Source organism: Neolamprologus multifasciatus, chromosome 18 (assembly GCF_963576455.1).
Source record: "Neolamprologus multifasciatus chromosome 18, fNeoMul1.2, whole genome shotgun sequence".
In the NCBI taxonomy this organism is placed as follows: Eukaryota; Metazoa; Chordata; class Actinopteri; order Cichliformes; family Cichlidae; genus Neolamprologus; species Neolamprologus multifasciatus.
The window spans coordinates 9,068,343-9,093,980 of NC_140456.1; the positions used below are offsets into that span (position 1 = coordinate 9,068,343).

The following is a 25,638-nucleotide window of genomic DNA, read 5'->3' on the forward strand; positions in this document are numbered from 1 at the left end:
CTCCCACTATTCACCCTTTTTCTTCCAGGTGTACCACTGAGACCCATGTTGGCTCACCCAACTAAGGGTGTTGGCGAAGTGATGAAGAAGTTTGACGAGGCAGCGTTCACCTGCGAGTACAAATACGACGGGGAGCGTGCACAGGTCTGTGTTTGTGCAAAGTGACAGAGTGCAACTGTTTGTTTTTCTTGCATTTGGCACCAGACATATGCCTGCTGAATTTTGCATGCATATAGCTTTTGGCTGTGTTCTTTTGAGTATGAAGTATTGCTGTTCTGTGACTCTCACTGCCTGTTCACTTGACAGTGTGTATACGTGTGCCTGTGCCTATTCTTTTAAGATAAATAGTAGTGCTGCTTATTCCTTGGGCCTGTGGGTAGACTGAGCTACTTCTGCCACTGTGGGCTAGAGGGGAGGAGGAGGTGGAGGTGGTGGAAGGGGGGAGATGAAGAGACATGAGGCAAGAAGGTAGAGACAGAGAAGACAAGAGAGATCAGAGAAAAAGGGAGTCCAAACCACAACAGGAGAGAAAAGAGGGTATGTGGAAATTTCGAGGGAGACGTACAGAAACGCAGCAAGAGAGAAATTGTAGTGTAAACCCCTCCAGCTGTATTGTTAATTTTGGACAGTCATGCCAATAAAGTGCCTTTGAACTGAGTTGAATTGAGAAGAAGAAAGATGAGGAGAGCAAGAGGGAGAAACAGAAACAGAGGAATTGGATGCGAAGAGGGAGCGAGCCGGCGAGCAAGCCGTATGACGTCCTCCTCTTTTCTCTGGCCTCACTGCAGTGGACTTTACCTTAAATGGCCAGCAGGGGGACTCACGATTCACTACTCAACCTTCTGTGTGTGTGTGAGTGTGTTTGTGTGTATGCAAATGATTGTGTGGTCAGATATTGCAGCCAACAGAAAGTCAGCATTGCTCTGTATGACAGCTGAAGAAAAAAAAAACTGTAAATGAGCAAAATAATTAGATGTCCCTGTCTGAAGGTTAAAAAATAGACAAAATCTGCAGATATTCTAGGTAGTTAATTCGAAAAATGGGGGTTAAACACATGTAATGGTTAGAAAAGAAATGAGCTGAATAGAAGAGACGTCACAAGGGCAAAAAAGTAGACAGTTGTTGTGCTAATGTTCATATCTCTGAGTATTAATGAGCGAAAGTTTCAATTAGTTTGTGAAATATTATTTTGAGTTTGAATCTCTAAATTTATCTGAAGCTCATAATGTCAGTGTGAACAGACATGCAATAGATGTTTCTATTTGAAAAGCTAAATGACCGTATCGAAAAAGTGACTGTTGAGTGGGTAACTTGAAAGCATGTGAGTTAAGCCACACATGGCCCCACATACACTTGAAAAGAGAACAGACTACACCTGCACACAAGACAGAAAACCCAAAGGGAACATTTATACAGAGAGAGTGAGAGATCAGACTGACGATGAGCTGACCCAACAGTGTGTGTGTGTAACAATGGCTTATTTGTTGTCATTGCACTCGACACAGTATGGGAAACTTCAAGATATAAGGAGCAACAGTTTTTGTCTCTCACCTGCGTTAAGATCTTGTCTGTCACTGGACTAACTCAGTTTGCCGATTGGCAAATGCAGTGAAAATAAGTTAATTACCAGAACAGATTTTCCAGCTGAAATGGTAAACCCACTGTGGTTCATTTCCCTTGGTACTAGTACCAGTCGGAAAAACAGGCAGTGTTTTGCTCCCTAGGATGTTAGAGGCATTCAGCAGTCGCCCAGTAGTACAACAAAGGCTTTTTATTTATCTTTATTTGGCGTGTTTAACAACACAGCAGCAGTATACTCATGGATACAGCCTGGTCTGTACTCTGTGTATGGCTTATTTAGTCACAAATGCAAAGCGGTACTAGTACAGATGAAATGTTCTACAGTTTTACTCCATGTTTATGCACGCTACTGCCACCTCAAGGCCAACTTTACCCAGCGTTCCAGCTAAAAGGTCTGACTGGGAAGTCAGAATTTGTGACTTTGTACTTCAAATGGAATGTAGCATTAGTTTCTTAAAGGGGAACTATTAGGCTTTTCCTTATTTTCTGAAATATGCATACTGTTACACTGTTAGATTTTCATGTTAAACATGGACATATTTTCAAATAATGAGCACAGTGTATGCACAAGTAATCCCTGTGAGCCTAAAGCTCAGGCTTCAGATTCTTCTAAATGCTCTATCTCAAACAGTTTAGTCTACTTTTGACTCTGTTTGATGTTAGCGGATCTCCCTATATCTCATATCAGGCACACAGCTATAGCTGAGAGTACAGGAGCCCCAGAAGAAAGCTGGCTTAAAGGGAGACGAGCTAAAACATCTTGTTTCATACGCTGGATTAACTGAGCGGCTGCACCTAAACAAAGGATAAAATAAATGAAGAATATTTTGAACTGAATCAGTAAAATATAAATATAAAGCTACAACTTAATATATTTCCTCTGCATCATCTTTTTTTCTTTGTTTTACGTGACACTTGAATCAAACTAGACTGTCTTGCATTAGCAGAGGAGCAGCTGCTAACTTTTTCCACATAAGATGTGTTTATGCACATTATGCAGTGACCTGCAGATGACCCGTGTATTGGAAGAATTAAGAGCCTAATACACAATTACCGTAGTTTTGTATATGAAGCACAACGCAATAGTAAAAGTAAAACACAAGCCATTATGTTGCATATGTAGACAGCTGTATTGATTAAGCTAAGGTGTTTATCCTTTTGCATGAGATTGACTGCTGAAAAACATTATGTGTCAGCGTAGCTGTCTTGTGATTTTCTGCCATTTACTTGCTCATTTGGTCATTTCGGTGACCTGACAGTTAATCCATTAATCTAGAAAATAATTGGGAGACTAATTGTTGAGGCCTCAGTTTAATGATCACCCCTACGCTAGGTAGGAAAAACCTTCTCCTCTGAGTGATCATAAATGTTGTCAGCTGTATGTTCCTTCAGAATACATATTTACATAAAGATAGTCATTAGTCTGGAAGACTGAGCCGATTACCGGAATAGATCGACAGAAAACTGGTGCTAATTGGTCAGGAATCCATCCTGTGTGCATGTATGTATTGATAATGCTTGCATGATTTCATAATCTTACTGTGTGGGTAGTTGCTCTCTTCATTCCCAGGACTTATTTCTTCATTCTGTCCCCAAAGCTCCCACTTAATTGGGCAAAAGGAGCATTTGAATTTTAAGTAATATCAACTAAAGCTTGGTGAGCTGGTCTTACTAAATGAATTGAAGGTAATTTTAAATGATTTGGAATCGGTAAAAGCTGACTGTGAATGTTATCGTGTCTATTTTTGTGTATTTAGTGAGCTGCCTGTGCCAGTCAGAACACTTTTGCACAAGAGATTTTAAATGTATCTTCTGCATAAAGAAGGATAAATGTAGCAGGCACTTCATGTGTAGACTAAATGTTTTCCTTTTAATATCCTGTTAAACAACATAAGTTATGAATTTATTTTTGCCCGAATACGTTTGTCCTATCTGACACTTAAACTATTATACTGTTATCTTGGCATAATAAGAGCCGGTAACGAATTCCACCTACACATGCATCTCCTGTGGTTAGTTGTTAATAACAATAGCTGTTGTTCTTCCTCCTTGAGGTCCATGAATTCTTTACAAGTCGATCCATCTGTATCTGAATGCAACGTCAAGTCTCTTTTTGTTGTTGTTGTTGTAATTTTACATGTTTTAACCAACACATAAATCATGCTGTTATTGTGACTTTTTTGTTTTCCTCTACAGATTCACATTTTGGAGAGTGGCGAGGTTCGAATATTCAGCCGCAACCAGGAAGACAACACCAGCAAATACCCAGATATCATCTCCCGCATTCCCAAGGTAAAACACTTCGACACCGCAGCTCAGCCCTTTGGGAGAGAGGAGAGTGTGATTGTCAAATGAGGCCTTTTACAGCGTAGCGGATAACAGCTGAACGCATTTATCCTGCTCACTGCCTCGTCACTTTGGTTCTTCTTCTCGCCTATCTTTCATCTGTCTCGTTTCCATGCGCATACTTCTCTTTTCTGCCTTAGATTTGTCACAGTTGGTAACCCCTGTTCAGTTTATTTGTTCTTTCCTGTCCTTACTCTCCCTGCAATCATCGAGAGCTGCTGCTGGCCATTAGATTTCTCTTTTTGTTTTAAATCTACTGAGTTGTCCACTCAGGATGGGAATTTTAACCAGCTTGTCATCTCTCTAATGGATGTCAAAAACACACGTTGTTGCAGTTTTACCTTTAAATTTCAGCCGTGGGAAGGTTTGCCAAATTAGTGAGGATCTGCTTGAGTGGGGAGTGAGAAAAAGAGCAACACTACCTGAAACTTTGGCACTTGGCCTGAGGTTATCTGAGCGTGCTCACTGCTTCAGTGCCTGCTGAGTGTGTTTTTCTGCTGTAGTAAGGAACTGCAGTCAAGTACCAAATGAATCTACATCAGTTTGCACGCTGCTCTCATTTATTTTGTTTTTAAGCCTTTTGTTGGATGCACAGCTATTATTGAAACGTCATTGACATTAAAATAAATTCCCATCTGGTCTGTGCTAATTAGAGCAGATTATCGAATCAGATGAATTCTCAGAATAGACGTGTATTTCTAATGGGTTCCTGTGCAAGAATTTATTAAGACGTTATTAATTACTAGAGCTTGTTAGTGGAAACAGGTGGTGTTTCTCACAACAAATTCAGGGAAAAAAATGGCAACACAACACCGTAGCAAGAAAGCAAAAGAATCACATCATGTCATAATTTTGGTAAATTTCAGTTCAAGTATTTTAGTTTGCAGGTCAGACTTGACCTTTTGTAGAGTTCACACTTTGTTTCCTCATGTTGCAAGGTATTTTGTGGTGTCAAGGTTGTCATTAATTAGATCCTAGATGTATTTTGTTGACTTCAAGGGGAGAATGTGAAGCTGCAGACCTGAAGGTTGCAGTTGCAGGTCAAACATGCAACTAATTTTCCAGTGTATGACTCATGATGGTTCACAGAGGTCATGTTCCCTCCGGACGTCAGTACAGTCAGCCGTTAATTGTTCCAACCTGTGAACATATCATCAGGAAATAAGCACCCCCCAAATCTAATCAGTGTCTTGTGTTAAACTGATTGGCTCTTTATGTGCAGCTGTGTTTTGTTTTTAAATGCCTCTCTGAGTTCATCCCCGACTAAATCTGTGCTGCTTGAGTTTAGTTTCACTTCTACATTTTATCTATAAGAAGATATTTATAACATTTATCAATGATAATATCTTATTCTTTATTATTTTGCTGATAGAATCCAAATTTGTTTTCTCTAGAGGAGAAAAAACTGGACCTAAAGAGGTTTTTAACCCTTCAGCCACAGAAAGCTGAATTTCATCATCACTCCACCTCGTGGGTGGTGTGGACACCCACGTTTGTTATCATGATTACTCAAGAATTAGGTGACGTTGGATTTTAAAATTGATACAATAGTTCCATCTACCCAAATCGCAGCGACATCGACCTATATTTCATGGTCAGAGGGCAACTTTTCAGAAAAACTTTTAGGCTTTTCACATTTCTACCATAGATGCATTTACTAGGAGCCTGAGGGTCAACACCAGCAGCCATTAGTATTTTTGAAGTTGATACAGTGGGGTAGTAAAATTGTTGCTCAGCTTCAATTAAGCTCATTTGAGTAACTGAGTTTGACCATCTCCATTACGTTCATGCTGTTTATGCTTCTTAAAACATTTTCAGTGGTTTGTCTGACTAATAGTATGGCTTGCTTTGTTGTCCACAATATTGAAGACGTTTGTGCTTCCGGAGTCAAATTCCTTATTAGTTTGTTCCATAGGTCTAACAAGCAGACGTGCTTGTCTGCATTGCATTTCTGCACTTCATGGTAAAAGCTCGCTAACATATCTGGCTGGTGTCCCCATCTGGTCCAAGGATACAGCTTCTAACTCCAGAAATGTAGCATGACGGTGTCCACGATGCTAAAGTTAAGGTTTTAAGAATGTCGAGCCAAAACCAATGGCTGATGTCACATTGCCTTTACCCTCCACAGTCTATGGTCTGAACACAGTGTAGGAAAAAAGCTGGTGTGCATAACCTCCACTTCCACAAGTTGGACAACATTGCTCAGCTTTGTGCAGCCTTCAGACAACCATGTAAAATTCTGGTTTAAATGAAATAGCAAGTTTGGAGGCATATGAGCTTGATGAACTGGACAGATTGGAACCAGTTTCCTAGTTCTCGATTCTCATCTCTACAATACTTCTTTCCCATCGACTGTTGGCTGCGTCTGCCAAATCAATTTTCCTGTTGACTCCTGGGGGAGCATAGGTCCGCAACAACACCACGCCAACGGACTCTGTTCTGGGCTGCTCTCTTTAGCTGGGTCCACGTCATTCCGACGGCCTTCACTTCGCTCTCGACAGATCTTCTCCACGTCTGTTTTGGTCTCCCCACTGGCTGCGTCTGCCAACAGTTGATAAATTGTCGATGTGCTTATACTTACTGACAGGTAGTTCTAACTTGGGACCCAGGAAACTTGTGGGGTGTAAAGGGTTAAACAATAACAATATTTGTATTATATGTTTCACTATAACTTCTTGATATCCTCTTTCACATTCAATGCTTTCCAACGACGGTGAACTCTCACGTCATTGTGGGTTTAAGTCACAACTAATTAACTTCATCCCTATTCAAATGGTTGAAAGCTGGCTGAGAAGCATTTGCATGATGTTCCTATCTTTCTCTTCTTTCATTCCCTTATATCTCCTTACTGTCAGTTTTCTAGGAGACCCTTTTCACTTCAGACAGTTTGACTCATCAAGCAGGAAACGCTTAGGTGGAACTAACATTAACGGCTGCTCTGGTCCATTAAGTAGTCGAGGAAGCCTTTCCAGTCGGTGTACAGTAACAAACCCCGGACCCAGCTCATCTAAGTGGCATAAAACCACCGTTAATGTTATCGATTATATATTATATTATTATGTGGTTTTCCTGTTTTGACATGTTATATTGTCAGCTATGAAAAAGATATATAAAAAGTCTAAAAAATCCAAAAAGCAAAAGCTAGCAGACTGCTGTGAAAGAGCTTTAGGGATTAATTGTGTTATTTAAAATAAGATGTATTTCACAATAAGATTAAAGTTATTTGACCCTGTTTTAGTTTTAAGATTTTAGAGCTGTTCACATGAACTAGCACACCTCTGCCACATGGGAGGAAAGTAAAATCTCTTTCCTCATCCTGCTGGACAGTAGCTTTTTGCCAACATGACTCAAATGATAGCTCATATCTCACCTCAGTCAATCTAACCTCTGTATCCCATCTTCTCTCATAACATCTGCACTCTAACTTTCCCTCACACCGACTTTCATCTTTCTGATATTTTCCTCCCTTTTTTTTAATAACTTTAAAAGCTACACGGATCTTTGTCTCTCACACTCACCTTATTGCTCTCTCCGTCCACTTCCTTCATGTCTGCCTGTCTAATCATTCCCCGCCTTTCTTCTTCATTACGTCTTGATGATACTTGTTCAATTCTTCGCTACTCCTGGCTCGCTCTCTTCTTTTCCCCCCCACCTCTCTTTCTCCACTCTTGTCTTATTCAGCCTCTCTTCTTCTCATCTTTTTTTAAGCTTTGATACTACCTGTCTGCAATTTCACCTTTCTGGTCTGCCTCTCTGCCACTTATACCCTTCTCCTCTCACTCCCTCTACACTTCTTACGTATTTGCTCTCGCTTTCTCTTCATCGCCTGTCGACGATCTTGACTGGTGCCTTCTCTCACCTTTTTTTGTTTTTGCCTTCGGTTTCTTCTCATCCCTGTCTCCCTTCTCACTGTTTCTTTCGCACCATTTTTTCTCCCTTACTTTTAAAACATTTTCTTTAACTTTTTTTTTTTGGTTCCTTCCTCCCTTGCTCCTCTTCTTTCACCTTGTTCTCTTTGCACTCCCCTTACCAGCATTTCTTGGATTATTTTCAGACTTCTTCTCCTTCTCTGTCTCTCACCTTTCTTTCTCACCATTATTACCTCCTAAATTGCAAGAAGAAACAGACATAGTGTCAGATTTTGGCATCTTTGCTTGATTATTTGGATGACTCGAGATAGATTTGAGTGATGGCATTGCCTTTCTTTCTTTTGAAGTAATTTTCCTTTTTATGGGTTTGTGAAGTTAATGGTTCATAATTTAAGATGCTGAATTTCTTGCGCTTTGAAAATGGCTCATGTTGGTTATGTGAAGTTTTTGTCTCAGAAATTGATTACTGATCATTAATGTGGCAGACAGTTAATTAAAGAAAATGCTTAGATAATCATTTACATTGCCTATCTTGACATTATGATTTCGTGGCAGTGTGTTTGTGTGTGCCAACACACTTGGTGAGCAGACTGAGTTAAACTTCAAACTAACTCAGGTTGCCTGCATGGAGAAGATGGTTTGATTAGATTTTACAGCACCTTGCTGCATTATTTTGCATTTCAATAAGGGAAAACCAATTTTCCCCAAGCTACCACAGAGCCTTAAAGTTTCAAATTATGCATTAATATTAATACATTAATATTAATACAGATGCATTAATTAGTAATTAATTCATTACTTAGCCTAATAACCTTATGAGGAGAACTGATTGTGTTTGATATTTCAGACTGTTTGCAAACAAGCTGTTACCTCTAAAGTGTCTGTTACGCTTAGCTTTGATTAGGTGTCTGATTACCTTTCAGATTTCCTTCGCTAATAAGTTCCCAGTCTGATTCATATTAGAAATGTAGACATTTCGAGGTATCCTACAGGTCCTCGAATTGACCAGGAAGTGAGGGATTAAAGCCTCACACATGATTTGGTGGCTCAGCTAATTAGCAGCCGCTCAGTTTGCTCAGTTTGATCTTGGGATTCGGCTGTGATGGTCAATATAATCTGCCCATGAGCTAGACGGTTTATCCGCAACTTAAACCCTATCAGTGTCTTCCTGCACAGGGAAATAACTATCAGCTGCCAAAGCCTTTAGTTAATGCAGAAATGATAAACAACAAACTGCAGAATGTTTCTGGTGAAGCCTTTGACCAGACGTGGGCGTCCGACCAAAAGAGGGGACGTGCTTAACAGTTTGGAAACTGTCTGAAAAGAAGAAACTTCAGTTATAAGACATGACTGCTCAAGAGTAGCAATAAATGTAGGGCATAAAAAATGTTAATATGCGGTCTTCCAAAGCATTTGGCAACAAATTGGGGGCAGCTGCGGGTCCTGAAACGATCTGAACATCGATCTGGTATGATTGCCTCTGTATGAGACTCAACTTGGCGCTTTTCAAAGACATGAACAGAGTTTGAATCTCTGAGTTTGTCAGAAGATTGAAAGTCTCATTGAAGTAAATCCAGCCGTCTTCTGTTTGCTACAGCAGATGTTCCCTATATGCAGTCTGGCTTTTTCCCCCCTTCATCTATAAAAAATCTTTCTCATCTTTCTCATCTCACTCTTCTCATCTCATCTCAATCTTTTATCTTTTTGTTTATCTATTTTTGTTTGTTGCTCTGTCATGGTTTTTCACGCAGGTGAAGAAGGACTCTGTTGTATCTTGTGTCCTGGACTCTGAGGCGGTGGCCTGGGATCACGAGAAAAAACAGATCCAGCCCTTCCAGGTCCTCACCACCCGTAAGAGAAAGGTATGGACAGAGCGGGATGTAATAGGGAAGAGGAAAGGGAAATCAAATGGCTGTGGTGTCATAAAGGCAGAGAGTAGGAGATAATGAGAGGAGAAAGGAGGAGGAGTGAAAAGGTTGAAGAGAGAAAACAAGACAGAGATAAAGACTTGAAGGTAGAGTAGAGCGAGATAATAGTGTGAAATGATCCGGCAGACTGAGGGTGATGGACGGAGAAAAAGCAGACAGAACGAGGTGGAGACTGATAAGTAGGAGAAGGAAGAGTCAAATGGATCGAGAAGGGTGGTGGTGGTGGCTGAGATTGCAAATGTCAGCAAGGTGTTTATTCAGTTTTGATCAGACTAACGGCCTCTTTCCACTACACCAATCACATTAGAGTGAAACTGCTCTTTTTACTTTCTCTTTGTATGCATGATGCCACCCTTGTAAATTAGGAAAAGAGAAATGAGGAGGAAAATACAGAGAACATGGTGATGGAAATTGCTGAAAATGATTATCTTGATGACTTTTTCTTTTCCTTTTTCTTTTTTTTTTTGGATACTGTTACTGCCACCGTGAAACTATGATTATTTGTAATGACGCTTTGATGCACATACTGATTGTTTTGCCCTTCTGGCATTCTGTAACATCTCAACTACTTCAATACCACAAGCACGCTTCCTGAAATGAAATATTTCTGCTGAGGAGATGAAACCCGATATGCACTAATTAAACATTATTAATGAGCAGAGAGGAAAGTAATGAGGGTGTGAAAAGAAGAATTAAAGAGAGAAAAATCCTTCAGGTTTAAAGATTGCGGTGTTTTTTTGTCAATTTTTTTTTTTTTTTTTTTTTTTTTAGTCGTTGCTGTTTAATTCTTTCATCCAGTCCTTATCAGATCACTCACAGAAGTTTGGAGAACTGAACCTGCAAGTCACACTTTACAAAATTATCTAATCTGACTATCTTATCTATCTAACTAATAATTACCTGAAGGAAATGTTGATGAAGCTGAGTATGTATTTCATCATGAGCTTCTTGTATGTTGGTGACAGATGGATGAAAGTTAGTTGCAGATGGAATTTGGCACAGATTAGATTTAGTGTCAGTTTGTACTTTAGTAGTGACATAAATTGGTAGGTTGATGGGTTACATAGTTAGTTGTTGTAGTTCATGCCTTAAAAAAACCCTTAAATCTTTAAAATCACCATGCTTAGGCTTGGAGGGGGTAATTTAGGCCACGTGGGCAATAGAGGTGGGAATCACCATACATCCCACGATACAATATTATCACAATACTTAACGCACGATACGATATTATTGCAATTTTTTAAAATATTTTGCGATATTCAGATTCTGTACATAAAGGTAAACTTTATCAATATTCATTTTATCTGATATCAAAGTCTCACACTCAGTTTTTCTCTCATTTCAGTGCAGCCCCTTCAGCAACTGAAGAATTTGAAAGTAAATTAAAACAAAATATAATTTTACATTAAATAAAAAAAAGTTTTAAACTTAATTAAAATAAAACATGTCTTAAATTAAAATAAGTAAACTGTCATGTTTATTGCTGCCAAAAGAAAAGTTGAACACATTTGGACAGTGAAGGAATGTCAGGATTCTTGCTCAGAAAAAGGAGCTGATCAACATGCTCTGAAGTCAGAGCATGTTCCAGTCCACAAAAACTTTTTTTGTAACAAAATATCGATTTCTGCTGTCCCTGTATCGATACATTATTAGCAAACAAAATATCACGATACTACACAGTATCGATTTTCCCCCCCACCCCTATTACATAGTTAGTTGTTGTAGTTCATGCCTTTAAAAAAAAAACCTTAAATCTTTAAAATCGCCGTGCCCGCTCCGCGGTGCAAAATGCTCGATGAAGTATGAACTCAAACTCACGTTGTTTACTGTGCCCAAAATTTAAAAAACTTAAAAAAACACACACACAAGGAGAGTCAGAGTCCAGCATCCCCAAGGCTGTACTCGTTCTTTCTTTTCTTTCTTTTTGAAGTCAGAGCATGTTCCAGTCCACAAAAACTTTTTTTGTAACAAAATATCAATTTCTGCTGTCCCTGTATCGATACATTATTAGCAAACAAAATATCACGATACTACACAGTATCGATTTTCCCCCCCCACCCCTATTACATAGTTAGTTGTTGTAGTTCATGCCTTTAAAAAAAAAACCTTAAATCTTTAAAATCGCCATGCTTAGGCTTGGAGGGAGTAATTTAGGCCACGTGGGCAAGTAGGCTTTCAGTACACTGATGTTAATGATCATGATGATCTGTTTAAAACAACAGTAGTTGGCTTGAGAATAAACTTAGGAGGCAAAGTTTGTTTGAAGAGTGTTTCATACTTAAAATAATCAGATCCCTTATGATCAGCTGTGGTATTGATGTTTTCTTTTCACGTATATAAACACATTTGAACAGTGGTTTTTAAACTTTTTAACCTTATTTTGAGATGACTTAAGAATATTTACTTGGAAAGGTTATATACATCTGAAATAAATAATGACTATTAATAAAGTATCCCAAATAGGCAAACAGAGGCTTGTTATCAGAAGCCATCAGTTGAGTCCCAGTTGTTAGTTAAGCGAAGTTTATTATCTTTATCAACGCTGACTAATCAGCCTTTTCTAAGTATGGTAGCACAGCAGAAACTGTTTCTGTTGTGCATCAGCCTCTGTGGGTTCAATTACAGTCCAAAAAAAGAATATTTTTATAAAAGTGGTCAGTGATTTTGTTTTAAGCCTGCCAAAAAACTGAAGATTTCATGCTGCCATGGGCACTGCTCCCTTCTCAAATTCGCAGTCTAACCAGAATAGAAGGAGAACTGGGAGACCATAATGCACAACTGAGGAAGAGTCTGTAGTCTCAGAAGCCGACACCTCACAGGTCCACAACTGGCAGATTCATTAATGGTAGCCATCTGAGTCAGTCTGTGCCACATTGCACTTCTTGGCATGTCACTGCCATTGCAGAAAACTGGGATTGTTTGAAATCAGGAGTTAAGAATGTGTATTGCTGTGATTGCATGCAAACAAATGCTCCTGAAATATTCTCTGGAAAGTTGCTTTATTGTGCTGCTAGTGGTCAAAAACTGCACAGGGGTACCTTTTTAAATTTTGATGCAACCTGATTTCATACATCACTAGTTTGAAACAAGCTAGTATCTAATAAAGAATGGTTTCACAGACAGAGTAATGGATTTGTAAATCGCTTGTGGAGCCTTATCCCCGGAATTCAACATTCCTTGGGTTCCATCAGGGGTGTGCTGGAAACCCAGTAATAAGGTCGAGTCGGGAAAGTAGAAACCAGCAGGGGTAAACAAGGAGTGGAATAAACAGGATGAGGTTCAAGAAAGGTGAGAGTAGGAGAAGCAGAAGAGGTGAGTGAAGTGAGCAGAGGAGCAGGAAGTAATAGGCTGAGAGAGGGCGAACACAACAGGGAGGTGTGACACTGTTAAGAGGAAGACGGAAAGGCTGGGTGGTTAACTTTCAACGCGAACGGGGAGAGAAATCAAAGAGCTCTTTGTAACAAGTCCCAAGGTTGGATGTAGCGATTTGTGAATAAGATGCATCTATTTGCATATTTTTGTCAAAGGGAAAAATATTAAAATGTATCCATGTGTGTTGATGTCTCCCTGCAGGATGTGGATGCATCAGAGATCAAAGTCCAAGTGTGTGTGTACGCCTTCGACCTCCTCTACCTCAATGGCGAGGTAAGACCTAGTGATGATGAAAATTTTTCCCAGAGATCTCTTAAAACGCTCCTGTTTTCTTTCTTTAAACCGCTGCGCGTGTTTATTGTTTGTGAGTACCCGCGTGCTCGTCGCCCGCCAAGTTGCCAGCATCGTCCCTGAATGCCAATGATGCTGCTTCTGGAGGCCGTAACTACATAATGATTGTAATGCTCATTGTAATTCCAACGGGGTGTGTGTGCGTGTGTGTGGGTAGGTGTGTGCCTGTCTGTCTGAGAGTGTAGTGGGTGGTAACTGACTGAGTGTGGGATAGAGTATATGTTTCTATCCAAATAAAGCTTAGTTTTTAAGCACATTTCTTAAGACTGCTAAAGAAAATCCTAATTACTGTTTCCATCTTTCGGTGCCATGTGAGTTTTCCCAAGTGGACAGAAACAAAATTATGTAATTAAAAGACCAAGACTGTCTTCTTAAGTTGTGCCATTTCATTGCTACTTCCTCCTAATATGGCGTTTATGCAAATGTGATGAATTATTTTTTCTCTGTATATGCATGCTTTGTCTTCTTTATGGCTGTTGCCCTTTATTTATGAATTTATTTTTTCTTTATCTCTCTCCTCGATTAATTGGAAACATCCAATTGCCTTTGCCCTATAGTCCTTGTCATTGCTAACGCTGTTGTTGTCCTGGGAGGGTTTTTTAATGCTATTCACACCAGCTACCTCCCCTGCTAAGGCCTGACCAACCAGCAAGAGCTATTAGTCAGCAGTAGCCACCACACAGGACACCAAGGTCATGTCCTTGGTGCTATTTTTTAAATTATTTATCTACTTTAGGGACCTAATATTACACATACACTGCATATGCTCATTTTGATGGGTTCATATTTTTAAGGCAAGAATATAAAAGGAGGGAAAATAAATAAATTTGTGGTTTTAACGCACTGGGGTAAACAGATTTGTATGACTCATACAAAGCTTTCTATGAGCACTGGCTGGCAGCCGTACAGCAAACTACTAGTTCAAGTCCAGCTTCATCTGTCTCATTATCCTTCGAGATTTCTTTCCCTTGGTGGATTTGAACTTGCTCTTTTTATAAATCAGTCTTGATTCCATGTAGTGACACAAGTCCTCCTGAGTTTGAACACAAAATACTTCCCAAATGTCAATTTATCACTGGCAACACAGCCTCCATAACTCTTGTGCAGAAAGGAGACAGAAGAACGGCACAGAGAATGAAAAAAAATAAACTTTGTAAAGAGTCACAGAAATTCTCTCTTTAGAAAAATGTAGAGAATTTTGTAGATATGGCAGATTGGCAGAGGTCAAGGAGCTGTTGTCAACTAGGCTAGAACTTCTCGCAATAATGGATATGAATTAATATGTTGTGTATTTACAGATGGGTATGTTCACTCTTACTGTAAAACATTTACAACCCTGTGGGGCACTGCAGGCTTGGCACAGAATGAACTAACTGTAATAATCTACAATTTGCTGATGAATTGTGTTGACCTGCATTTAAGTAAAATTCAAGAATGCTGGAGGGCTTGAACTTCTTTCACCTTCTGAAATTGGGCATGCTAGAAAAAGTTTGAGAACCCCTGGTGTACATGATGAAATGATAGTGAATGTAGCACCAAACTTGGCCCTTTAAAGTCTTCTCCCCCTCTTGCTCGCTGCTATATATTCTTGCAAAATACCAGGTGCATGTCCAACATCCTCTATGCCAGAGCACACTTCAGATTTGTGTTAATGCATGTCACCGTGTCACAATATGCCCAAGTCCTATTTCAGAGCAATGACACGTATAAAGACAAGAGCATCATTAAGGATTGGCATTGCCTAGCTGTTATGCCAAGCTACTGTCAGAGTGTATAAATCCATGTGTTGCCAACTACAGGCAATTGACACATGTCAAATGACAATATAGATGTAAAATGTACCTCAATTATAATCAAAAAGTCAAAAGTAGACACAATGTGAAGATGTTTAAAAATGTAATTCCAGTCAAAATCTGAACTCCTAAGGGTACGATCCCCCCGCAGCTTCCCACAATCTTTTGGGGTTTCTGGTCAGACAGAAATTGCAGCAGCATTTCAGTGCTGCGACTAAGCTGAATAAAATGAAGCATAAAAAAAACCTTGCAGTGTCATCATTAATTGATGAAACCTGCATCTGTTGACCTTTAATGTATTGTCCTCTTGTCAGTGCTGTATGTGGGTGCTTTGCTGCTTTAGCCAAGTGTTGGCTGACTTGTGATATTTAGGAGAATATGTGGCCTTTTCAGTTATTTTTAACGGATAAATTAAACTCTAGTAGATGGTTAGACTCATCCTCACAAAGAACGTGTGGAACGAAAGGTTAGCTGTGCCGTAGCGTAGCTTGCACCAAACTCGTTACGTGTCTCTACCTAGAAATGTTGTGAACCAACTTTTGTAAAACAAAATGTAAAATGTAATAGGCTGTAATTATTTTTCATGCTCTTAATGCAAAAGCAGCAGCCTTTTGGTCTGCCAGTATGACATTTCCTTGTTTTCAGAGCTCCACCAATCTGTGCGTAGACGCTTCTGTTTTCTGAGTTGCAGTAATTTCAGTAAAAGCAGTGATTTTCAAATAAAGCTCACACCTGTCACCTCACAGTTTTGGTTTTTTTTGTCAGTCAAATGAATTAAAATAAAAGTTCAGTATCAGTGAAATTCCCCCCGACAAAATATAGTTGTTCAACTTCACTCCACATTTTCCCCTCCCGCAGCCCGCTGGCAGCGGCCCCCCAGTTCCCTTACAGGTTGAGGAAAAATTGCAGTAAGCCTTTGTTTATCTCGTACAAGCTTCAATCGCCATTGATTGTGGAAAAGTGCATATATGTAAGTGTAAAAGAAAGTCAATACTGTAGCATAGAACAATCACCGAAGGTGTAATTGCAGAACGTTGCAGGCTGCGTCGGCCTCATTGTCTGCATACATTTCGAGTAAGGGTATAAATCGCGCATAAGACTGTATGTTCTGCAGATTTAAGGCTGCTCGTGTGTGTGGCTGTGCGTGCACATGTATACGTGTGGGTGTTTGTATGTGTGCCCAAAGCTGCCGTGGCTGTGTGTCTGTGAGTATACTCTGAGACTGTGTGTTTGTGTATGAGTGGGTAGATGGTTGAGATGGCATTTCATCCTTGTCATCGCAAGGCTCCGAGCTATAGAGAGGAAATGGTTGTAATGATACAGTTTTGCCATTTGTAATTGTGTATGTGTTTCTGTGTGTGTGTGTTGTGTTTAGTCCCTGGTGCGACAGCCATTGTGTCGGCGTCGGGCTCTACTGAGAGAAAGCTTCTCAGAGGTGGAGGGAGAGTTTGTGTTTGCCCGATCCATCGACTCCGACAACACCGACACCATCGCCGAGTTCCTGGAGCAATCTGTCCGAGGTGTGTGTGTGTGTGTGTGTGTGTGCGTATACGTGCCGGTTAGATGGAGACAGGCTTTCTTACTTGTTTTCCTTCCTGCTGTCTCTTTGTGTCTCATAACTTTTTTGTGTGTGCACCAACTGTGTACTTTTTTTCCTCGCCTGCTGTCCCTGTGCGTCTTGAACCTTTTGTGGGTGTGTGTGTGTGTGTGTGTGTGTGTGGGGGTGCTGTGCGAGAGATTCATTTCATTTGTGATTTTGTGCGAGGGCTTTGTGTGTAGTAGTCGTCCTTTCCCTGCATGCCGTCCCTTTGTTTGGCGTGTGTGTTTGTTGTGTTGTGTGTTTGCATAAGAGAGACAGGACTTGTTAGTTGTGTAATTGAATTTTCTTGCGTTGTGTCTGTCTGGCTCTGTTTACGAGGAAGCACATAGAGCTGTGTTTCCCGTGCGTCTCTTTGAGTTATACGCCGGTGTCCTTGTCCACTGGCTGTCTTTGTGTCCTCAACCTGCTTTTGTTTTGTGTATTTCAAAAGAAAACAAAGACCTTTTATGTATCTGAAAGATAATCTCTTAATTTCCTTTCTGCGTAGCAGGAATCGTGAGTTGGAGTATTAATCTGTTTGTGTGTTTAGAGTCCTGCGAGGGCCTCATGGTGAAGACTCTAGAGAAGGATGCCACCTATGAAATTGCCAAGCGCTCTCATAATTGGCTCAAGGTGTGTGTTTATGTGTGGTCATGCGCTTCAGTTTTGTTACCCATTATTCATTTACATTCACGTCTCTCTCACACACACACACACACACACACACACACACTGCCTAACAACGTGGATGTGCACTTACCCTATCATAAAGTTATGACACAAACACACATATATAGAGTGACTATAGAAAGACCATTATTTGCTTCATGGTATGCTTGGAAAGCCCCAACATTTGCCAAGTAAAATGCCAAATCGTACTTGATTTAAAGGTAAAGCCTTTAAGGTCATCTTATCTTGCACTCCCCGGAAGACAAGCCCAAAACAAACTACTTTCACAACTTCTTTGTCAAACTGACATGACTTTCAGTCGTTGGATCAGTAATGACGATGAGAGCTAAGACTCTGGCTACAACCCAAGCAATTTTTAAAGGTTTCCACTTGAGGAATCTGCGGTTTTTCAAGCCCACAGGTAATATGTCAGATGTAGAGTACAATCAGAAGCCTGCTCATTTGATATTTGCTGTTTATTTTTGTTTTGTTTATTTGCTTATGCCATAGTGAAGCAGCCATCATCTGTCTTTCCATAATTCAAAAGAATCGCTGCTCCTCCTACTGTACCAGTCAAAATGTACTCAAACTGGAAACACAATGATCACCTAATTGGTCTTCATCCAAAAACAATTATCTTCTAATGAGTCCAAGCTGTGCTCAAGATCACTTTTGCCATTTTACAGGCAGTTTTCTCACATAACCTTCATGCACACGATTTACACTTTTACCAAATTCTTACTCCTGATCTTTTTAACAATATTTAATAAAGCTATCATAGCTTGATTCTGTTGGATTTTTTATATTCAACAAACTTACAGAAATGCCAAATTATTTATTAGCACATGTTGCATACAGATGGAGATGAGCATGATCATAGATGAGGTGATCATGTTGGTTGAGACCTTAATATTGCTAATTATACTTTTACTATTATACTAATACCAATAATGACCAATTCCATGAGATGCTAATGAGGAAAATGAGTTACTATGTCACTGATTTATAAGTTTGATATTCACATGGATGTGGACTGTGACTTCATCTCTAATGGTGAGATTTTCAATGCCTAGCTCTGTTCAAGTGAAAAGATTAATCAGAAACATGAACTTTGCAGCAGCATCTGTAAGCACTCAGCATACCTAGACAGCCTTCGCTCACCAGATTTGCCTTCTTGAGACTTTTTTGAGATTTCCTTTTCTCCAAAATGATGGTAAAGTTTATTGAGCGCCATTTTGACACACTGGAGAAGTTCTAGTATACGTCATAGAAGCGCAAGAACAAGGGGAGGGAACGGGACTGAAAGAGGGTGATCTCACCAAAGGTGTGCAGAGGTGCACGATGAGACAGCCTTGAAGGGAATATCTGCCGAGTCGAAATCACGTTTTCGATTTTCAGCATCAAAGTCTAGGATTTTTTATCCGTACCTGGTATTCTAATTACAGACATTTTTTTTCTCAGGTTTCTGCTCAGAAATATAAACACAGATAAATGTAACAGATTTTGAATTTGGTTTTTTCTTTTCTGCACACCAAAGTTGATTACACTGTTGTTTAAAAGGGTTTCATCCAAACTGAGTTTGAATTTCTGGAGGACATTTTTAAACTATCAGGTTTTCAACTAATTCACGCAGCATTCAAAAACTGTGACGGTTCATACTGTATAAAAAAACAAAACACATGAACATACCCTCAGGCATTTAATTTATGCACAGATAATTCATACACTCTGGAGTCATAACTGATTACTCATTTAACACTATAATTTTTTTTATTTTATTTTTTTTTAAATTGCAGACATTTAAAGTCGCACTTTTTATTTGCCTGTGTTGAACAATGACCAAAACCTGGGGTGATTTATTCATGAATGTATTTCTCGCATGCTGTTATCCCCCAGTTGAAGAAGGACTACTTGGAGGGAGTTGGAGACACAGTGGACCTGTGTGTGATTGGGGCCTATCTGGGGAAAGGAAAAAGGACAGGCACCTATGGGGGATTCCTGCTGGCTTGTTACGATGAAGAAAATGAAGAGTTCCAGTCTGTCTGCAAGGTATGTGTGTTTTTTGTCTTATGTCTATGTAAAAAACAAACATAGGCATCTTGTAAGGAATATCTGCGCTCTATAAACATCTTTGAATGGCCTTGCATTCCTGGCGTTCCACATTAAACGTCTCCAGAGACACTATTTTAATATTTTCATCCAGAACAAGTGTGTCAACATTTCCAGGCAGCTGTTGAGTCCTTCAACTCAAAATGTTAATCAGTGTAATTAAATTTTGACCTGTGGCTTTTGGTGCATGTAAACGTGTGATGTGTGATTGTGAGAAAAGGTCTTTAATAGTGCAGCTAATTTTCTGCCTAAAGATAATTAATTTTGACATATTTTATTGTTTGTCTTCTGTGCAATGCATATTTCACATCTTTGTATTAAGGTGCTCGAAAGTGTGGAGTGTTAATTAAGTGCGAAGGTTTTTCTGTGTGTATGTGTGCTGCTTTTGCCTCTTATGTGTGTGGGAGCTGTGTTTGTGAGTCTGTTTCGTGCTTTGAACTGTCGTGCTTCCCCTGAAATCCGAGTTAGAGGAAAATCGTTGTGTCCCCAAGTGTGGAGGTGTGACTGGATGCGTCTTGGAATAAGGTGTAAGCATATATTGGAACATGCGTGACCGCTTCAGTGTGTGTATTTGTACGTGTGTGAGATAATGACAGTGTGAACAAGTCAGAGTATGACTCCAGCACAGAGCATAAATTCAGCCTCTCCTCTGTCCTCCTAAAACCTTTCATCTCCATTTTTTTCAGTCTCTATAACTTTTATGTCTTTATCCGGAGAAAAGGGATTTAGAGAGCAGCGAACACACACTCTTTCTACAACATCTACTTACACACATTCACACCTGGGAGCTCATTGGTACAACCGCAGCGTTTACGCTTTTGGCCCATGAGATGCTCCAGTGGAGCCGATGGAGGTTAAAGCGACCGTTAAAGAGCCACGTTAACTATTCGGGCAATGCTGGTAGTTTTCTCTTTTTCAAGCTTTTTCATCTGTAAATGGAGTTCATATTTGAGATCACTATCCTGAGTAAGTACAGCCAGGCAGATGTACAGTGGGGGAAATAATTGTTTGATCCACTGCTAAATTTGTAAGTTTGCTCGCTTAAAAAGAAACGAACAGTTTGTGATGTTTATAGTTGTTTCATTTTAATGGGGTGAGAACATCAAACAAAAATCCAGAAAAAAACCACGTAAATGTTATAAATTGATTTGCATGTCAGTGAGTAAAATAGGTATTTTGTCCCCAAGCAAAACATGATTTAGTACTTGGTGTTTGCCAGGGAAAATCTAATTGATTCAGAGAAGGCGAGGGAGGAAGTGCTGTGGTCAGATGAAACCAAAATCAAACTCTGCTGTATTTGGAAGAAGAGAAATGCTGAGTACGGTCCTGAGTATAAACATTGTCCTAACAGACAGGCACGGAGGTGGAAATGTTATGCTTTGGGGCTGTTTTTCTGATAAGGGTACTGGACGGAGCCATGAAAATCTTGCCTGAGAACACCTTTACTTTACCCAGAACACTTTAATGGGTTGTGTAACAATGACCACCATATCGCTTAACACATTGCTAAGGCAGCAAAGGAAGAAGAAGCACATTAAAGTCACGGAGTGACCTCTGCAAACCTCAATCCTATAGAGAATCTGTGGACAGAGCTGAGGCGACAGCCAAGAAGCCTGAAACATTTATAGACTTTCTATAAAGAAGAAAGGGCCAAAATCCCTCCACAGATGTGTGTAAACCCACTGACTAACTGCAAGAAACATCTTCCCGCTGTGCTTTCCAACAAGATTTTTTCCAAAAAGTACTATTTAGTTTGGGAATCAAATGCTTATTTGAGTCAGTGATGTGCAAATCAATTTATAACTTTTATGTAATGGGTTTTATTTTCTAGATTTTTGGTTGGTAGTCTCTCTATTTATTAAAATGAAACTACCATAAAAATTAAAGACCATTCATTTCTTTGTAAATTGAACAGTTACAAATTCGGCAGTGGGTGAAATAATTATTTCCCAAGCTGTGGATAACAAAAGATGGAGTGAAAATTGTAGTCGTCTGGTTTTTAGCTCTTCATTGATTTTTCTATCTTTTCTTTTTTTGCTCGTGTTGATTTTATCTGTAGTGCTTGAAAATCCTTCATTTTTAGGAGATTTCTTCAGTATATTGTTAGTAATTCTTTATTTTAGTTTTCCAGTTCAAAGATCCAAATGTCCAAAATGCTGAATGAGCCACAGAGGTGACAGGTTTATAACTATCCTGTCAGCTTGGCCTGCAGCGTCCAGTCTTGCTCATATGTTTTAATCCTCCCAACTCTTACTCTCACTTGTTCAGAGTTTGGCTAATTTCAGATCAGATAAAATCTCCAACTGTGAATTGCACTTGCCCCCATTTTATTTTGAGCTCATTTATGTGAAGAACAAACAATTACATCTATAGCTTCTCTTAACAGAAGGAGAGGTACAACACACATTGTATGGGATATCATGCCCTTGTGTGTCCTGGCTGAAGAAACCTGTATTCACACCTTTGACCTGTGATGACATGCGTTCATATAGCCCCTCTCGTCAATCATCCCTCAGTTCAATAGCTGCTCCTCACCAAGCCAAGCTGCGGGGCGGAGGAACCTTGTGTTGGACCTCGTTCCTCTCCTTCAGGGAACAGAAGTTACAAACGTAACTGTTTGTTCCCTTTCAGCTGATTCACTCCGTACAACACATATAGTATGGGACATATATACATGCCCTGCAGAGCAGCCACTGAACTGGAGTTGGACCACCAGCATCTTAAGGACAGCATGAGCTGTAATGTACAAACGATAAAACCAAACAAAAGTGTGCGGTGATGCCCCACTAGCTGCAGCACAAATATCACCTACAGTTACAGTGTTAAAAAGAGCCTATGAGTTTGCCCTGGTGGAATGAGCTCCTATACCCTGGGGCGAAGCGAGACCCTTGGTGCTGTACGCCAGTGAGAGAGCTTCTGTAATCCAGTGGGACAGCCTCTGTTTACACAGAGCTCTACCTCTGGCTAGATACGCAAAGCATGAGCTCGATGAATCCAGCTGTGACGCAGAGAATCTGTTGTGCTTAGACAGCAGTGTTGCAGGGCCACCGGCACCATGGTCTTGGGACAGGGCCAGATAAGCAGCCAGGGACGGCTCCGTGTATCGTCCATAGTGACCGGTGAGGATCACTGTTGTGCATAGAGAAACAGCGTCTCAGAGGACAGGAGAGAAGAGTAGATTTCGGCTTTCCTTGCTTCTGTTTAGCATCCATAACAAAATGCAAAGCACTGCACAGGAAGACTCTAAATTGGCGCCTTGCGAGCAAACTACACACCAACTGTGCGGTGGAAGCTAACACCAACAGGGTTAGTTAAACTAACTTAAAGCAGTCAGACAACAGAGATAACTAGGAGTAGATAGTTAGCCCAACTCAGTAGAAATGTTTTTAGCGAGATGACGAGGATAAGAACTGAGGGATGACTGTGATGACATGGGGTATATGTGTAGGCGGGGCCATACGCATGCTATCACAGGTCATCCACTTTAAAGGCATTAATACAGGTTTCTTCAGCCAGGACACACGGGGGCGTGATGTCCCATACAATATGTGCTGTACTGACTAAATTCTCTGACATGCAACTTGGCAGTTACACTTTGTGCTTTTCTAAAGTCATGTTGGAGCATCACCTCCTCCATGCACAGTAAATACATGGGGACAGTCTTCAAAAGCCAGAGCCAAAAACTGTATAACTAAGTTGCAAGCTGACTGACTGATGTTTTGGCACTTATTGGGCTACTTGTTATTTTTCAGGCTTGGAAACAATTTGGACTTTGTAGGCAGTGTCATTCATTTTCCATTTTTATTCATGTTGACACATAAAACGGAAAGAAAGATGTAAGTGTTGCTGACACTCTCACAGACGTAAAGGATTAACAAAGCCAATGTTTTCTGGACAGATGCCTTTTTTTCATTAACAGTAAATTTCAGCAAAAGTTCTCAAAGACGAAGGGCGTCATTTAAACCATGTTTACAGAGGAGGCTCTTCAGTTGACTGAGGCAGTCAGGCATTACTTTAGGTCACCTATGTTTACAGGGTCTTTAGAAAGTCTTAAAATGACTTTAACAAGTAATCAAAAGGCCTAAAGATTATTAAACTGACTTAAATTTTTTAGGTCACCATGAGAATTTTCACAACTCAGTGGCACTATTCTTGCCTCAAGGACACATTAGATCACATATAGCTGCATTGTTGACTTATTTTTAGGCTCCACTTCAGAAGGAAAGTACCAAATCAATCAAATGACTCATTTAACTGTCTTTGGTGAACAAATGTATTGATATCAGCCTAACCAACACCAAGAGAAGTGGGGGTATTGCCAGTGGTGCAGCACCTCCAATTGCAAAAGGAAAACTGGGGGTAAAATAAATAAAAGTACTTTTTGTTTCCCCCTTTTAAAAGCATCATGGTTAAATGACGTTACTGGACATCCCTAGAAGTGGTGCATTTTTCAAAATTAGCTATCAGCCAGTACCTCTCTCTAGCTAAATGTCCTCATCGACATTTATCGCCTAAACTTCTGAGCACCAAGTCACATTTTGAGTATTATAACCTGCACCCAGATGAAGGTCAGGCTTTGACTTATGAGCTGCCGCTGTGCAGTTTAATATTGTAATCAAGCAGTAATTTCACAGTTCTGCCTTTGTTACCAAAAGGGTACTTATAAATTTGGCTCCATATTTTGATAGGTTTTGGTCAGCAGTGCACAAATAGTTTTATTGTATGTCTTCACTGCTTCGTCTTAACAAACCTCATAGTATGACTGATGTGTGTGTCCGTCGTGTGCAGTTTACTTAGTGTTCTGTTGTGTGCAAGCCGCTGTATTTTTTTTCTCGGCTGTTCTGAGCGGTTCAGTTCAGTTTCGGGTGTTCATTCGTGTCTGCTGTGTGCAGCGGGGTCTGCTAGTTGCAGGACTGACAACCTTTGTAACACACTACAGCACCCCCACCTTCAAGGCCCTTCCCACGGCTCTAAGCGAAGTGTCTGACTGTAAAACAGTCTTAACATTTTTCCTGATTTCTTTTCCGCTCATTTCCAACTTCATTAAAGGGCATTTAGCTTTTAAAGGCTTTTTGTTGTTTAAGATGACCAACTTTAACTGTGGTTAAGCTAGACTTGTAGTCAAGACCGTCTAAACCAAGACCAAGAGGGTATCGAGACCAAGACAAGACCAAGATCGGTCTCGAGACCATCTTATTAGATGGGTCTGAAAGTCGTGTAACGTGTTGAACTTGCATTTCAGTTTTAGCAGCACTCAACTCCTGCAGTTGTTTTTGTACAATGAAAGAAAAAAAAATACTTCAGATCATGTTTCCTGTCTAAACGTCTCACGTGGACAGCTATGTTCAGTAAAATTGGAGTGTACATACTTTTTCACATGTGTGTGAGATGAGTGAGCACATGGAAACACGCCGTTAATCTTTTCTGCAGTTGTCAGTGTGTGCCATGTGACTGCAGCATCCACTTCTCCTGTGTGCTGCACTCATCTTCCCTTTGCTCTCCAGTGTCAGCTAAACAACAAAGGAATAAATGTTTTGTCTTTGACATTGTACACTTCAGTAACCCTCTCTGTAGCCGAAAGCAGAATCTAAACCACATTTCCATCTCCCAAATGTAATTTCACCTGTATGTCCTGTGAAGTGTCCTTGAGTGAGCAGCAGATTTTGGAGCAGTGCTGCTGCTGTGGACACACAGTTCACACAGGCTGCTGTCACAGAGAAGAAAAAGGGACACTAATGAAATGGAAGGTGACAGCTGAGAGATACATTTAGCTATTTACAGTCATTTAAATGATTAAAACAAGTGCTTGTAAAGTAATTGTGCACAATGAGAAACCAGCACTTATACATAGTTAAGACTGACTCAGTGGTAATTTGTTAATGACCAGTACTGAAATACTGTAGTATTGAGGACTTTCACAGAGGAAAACAAGATCTAAATCTCAGTCTTCTCCACTTTATGTCGACAGTTTATTAATGTACATCGAAGCCACTGGTTTGCCTTTAATCTGCTAGGTTTTTCTAACAAATACTGGTAGTTAT

General features: G+C 40.0%; 1 protein-coding gene across 1 annotated transcript in view; it reads left to right on the forward strand.

Moving 5' to 3' along the window:
- lig1 (ligase I, DNA, ATP-dependent) overlaps positions 1-25,638 on the forward strand; it is a 70,979-nt gene that overhangs the window by 25,974 nt on the left and 19,367 nt on the right. Inside the window, exons 17-23 of the mRNA XM_085141476.1 lie at positions 29-144; positions 3,778-3,873; positions 9,548-9,658; positions 13,298-13,369; positions 16,616-16,760; positions 17,370-17,452; positions 19,385-19,537. Coding sequence (XP_084997602.1) covers positions 29-144; positions 3,778-3,873; positions 9,548-9,658; positions 13,298-13,369; positions 16,616-16,760; positions 17,370-17,452; positions 19,385-19,537 — 776 coding nt within the window. The remainder of the gene's footprint in view (positions 1-28; positions 145-3,777; positions 3,874-9,547; positions 9,659-13,297; positions 13,370-16,615; positions 16,761-17,369; positions 17,453-19,384; positions 19,538-25,638) is intronic.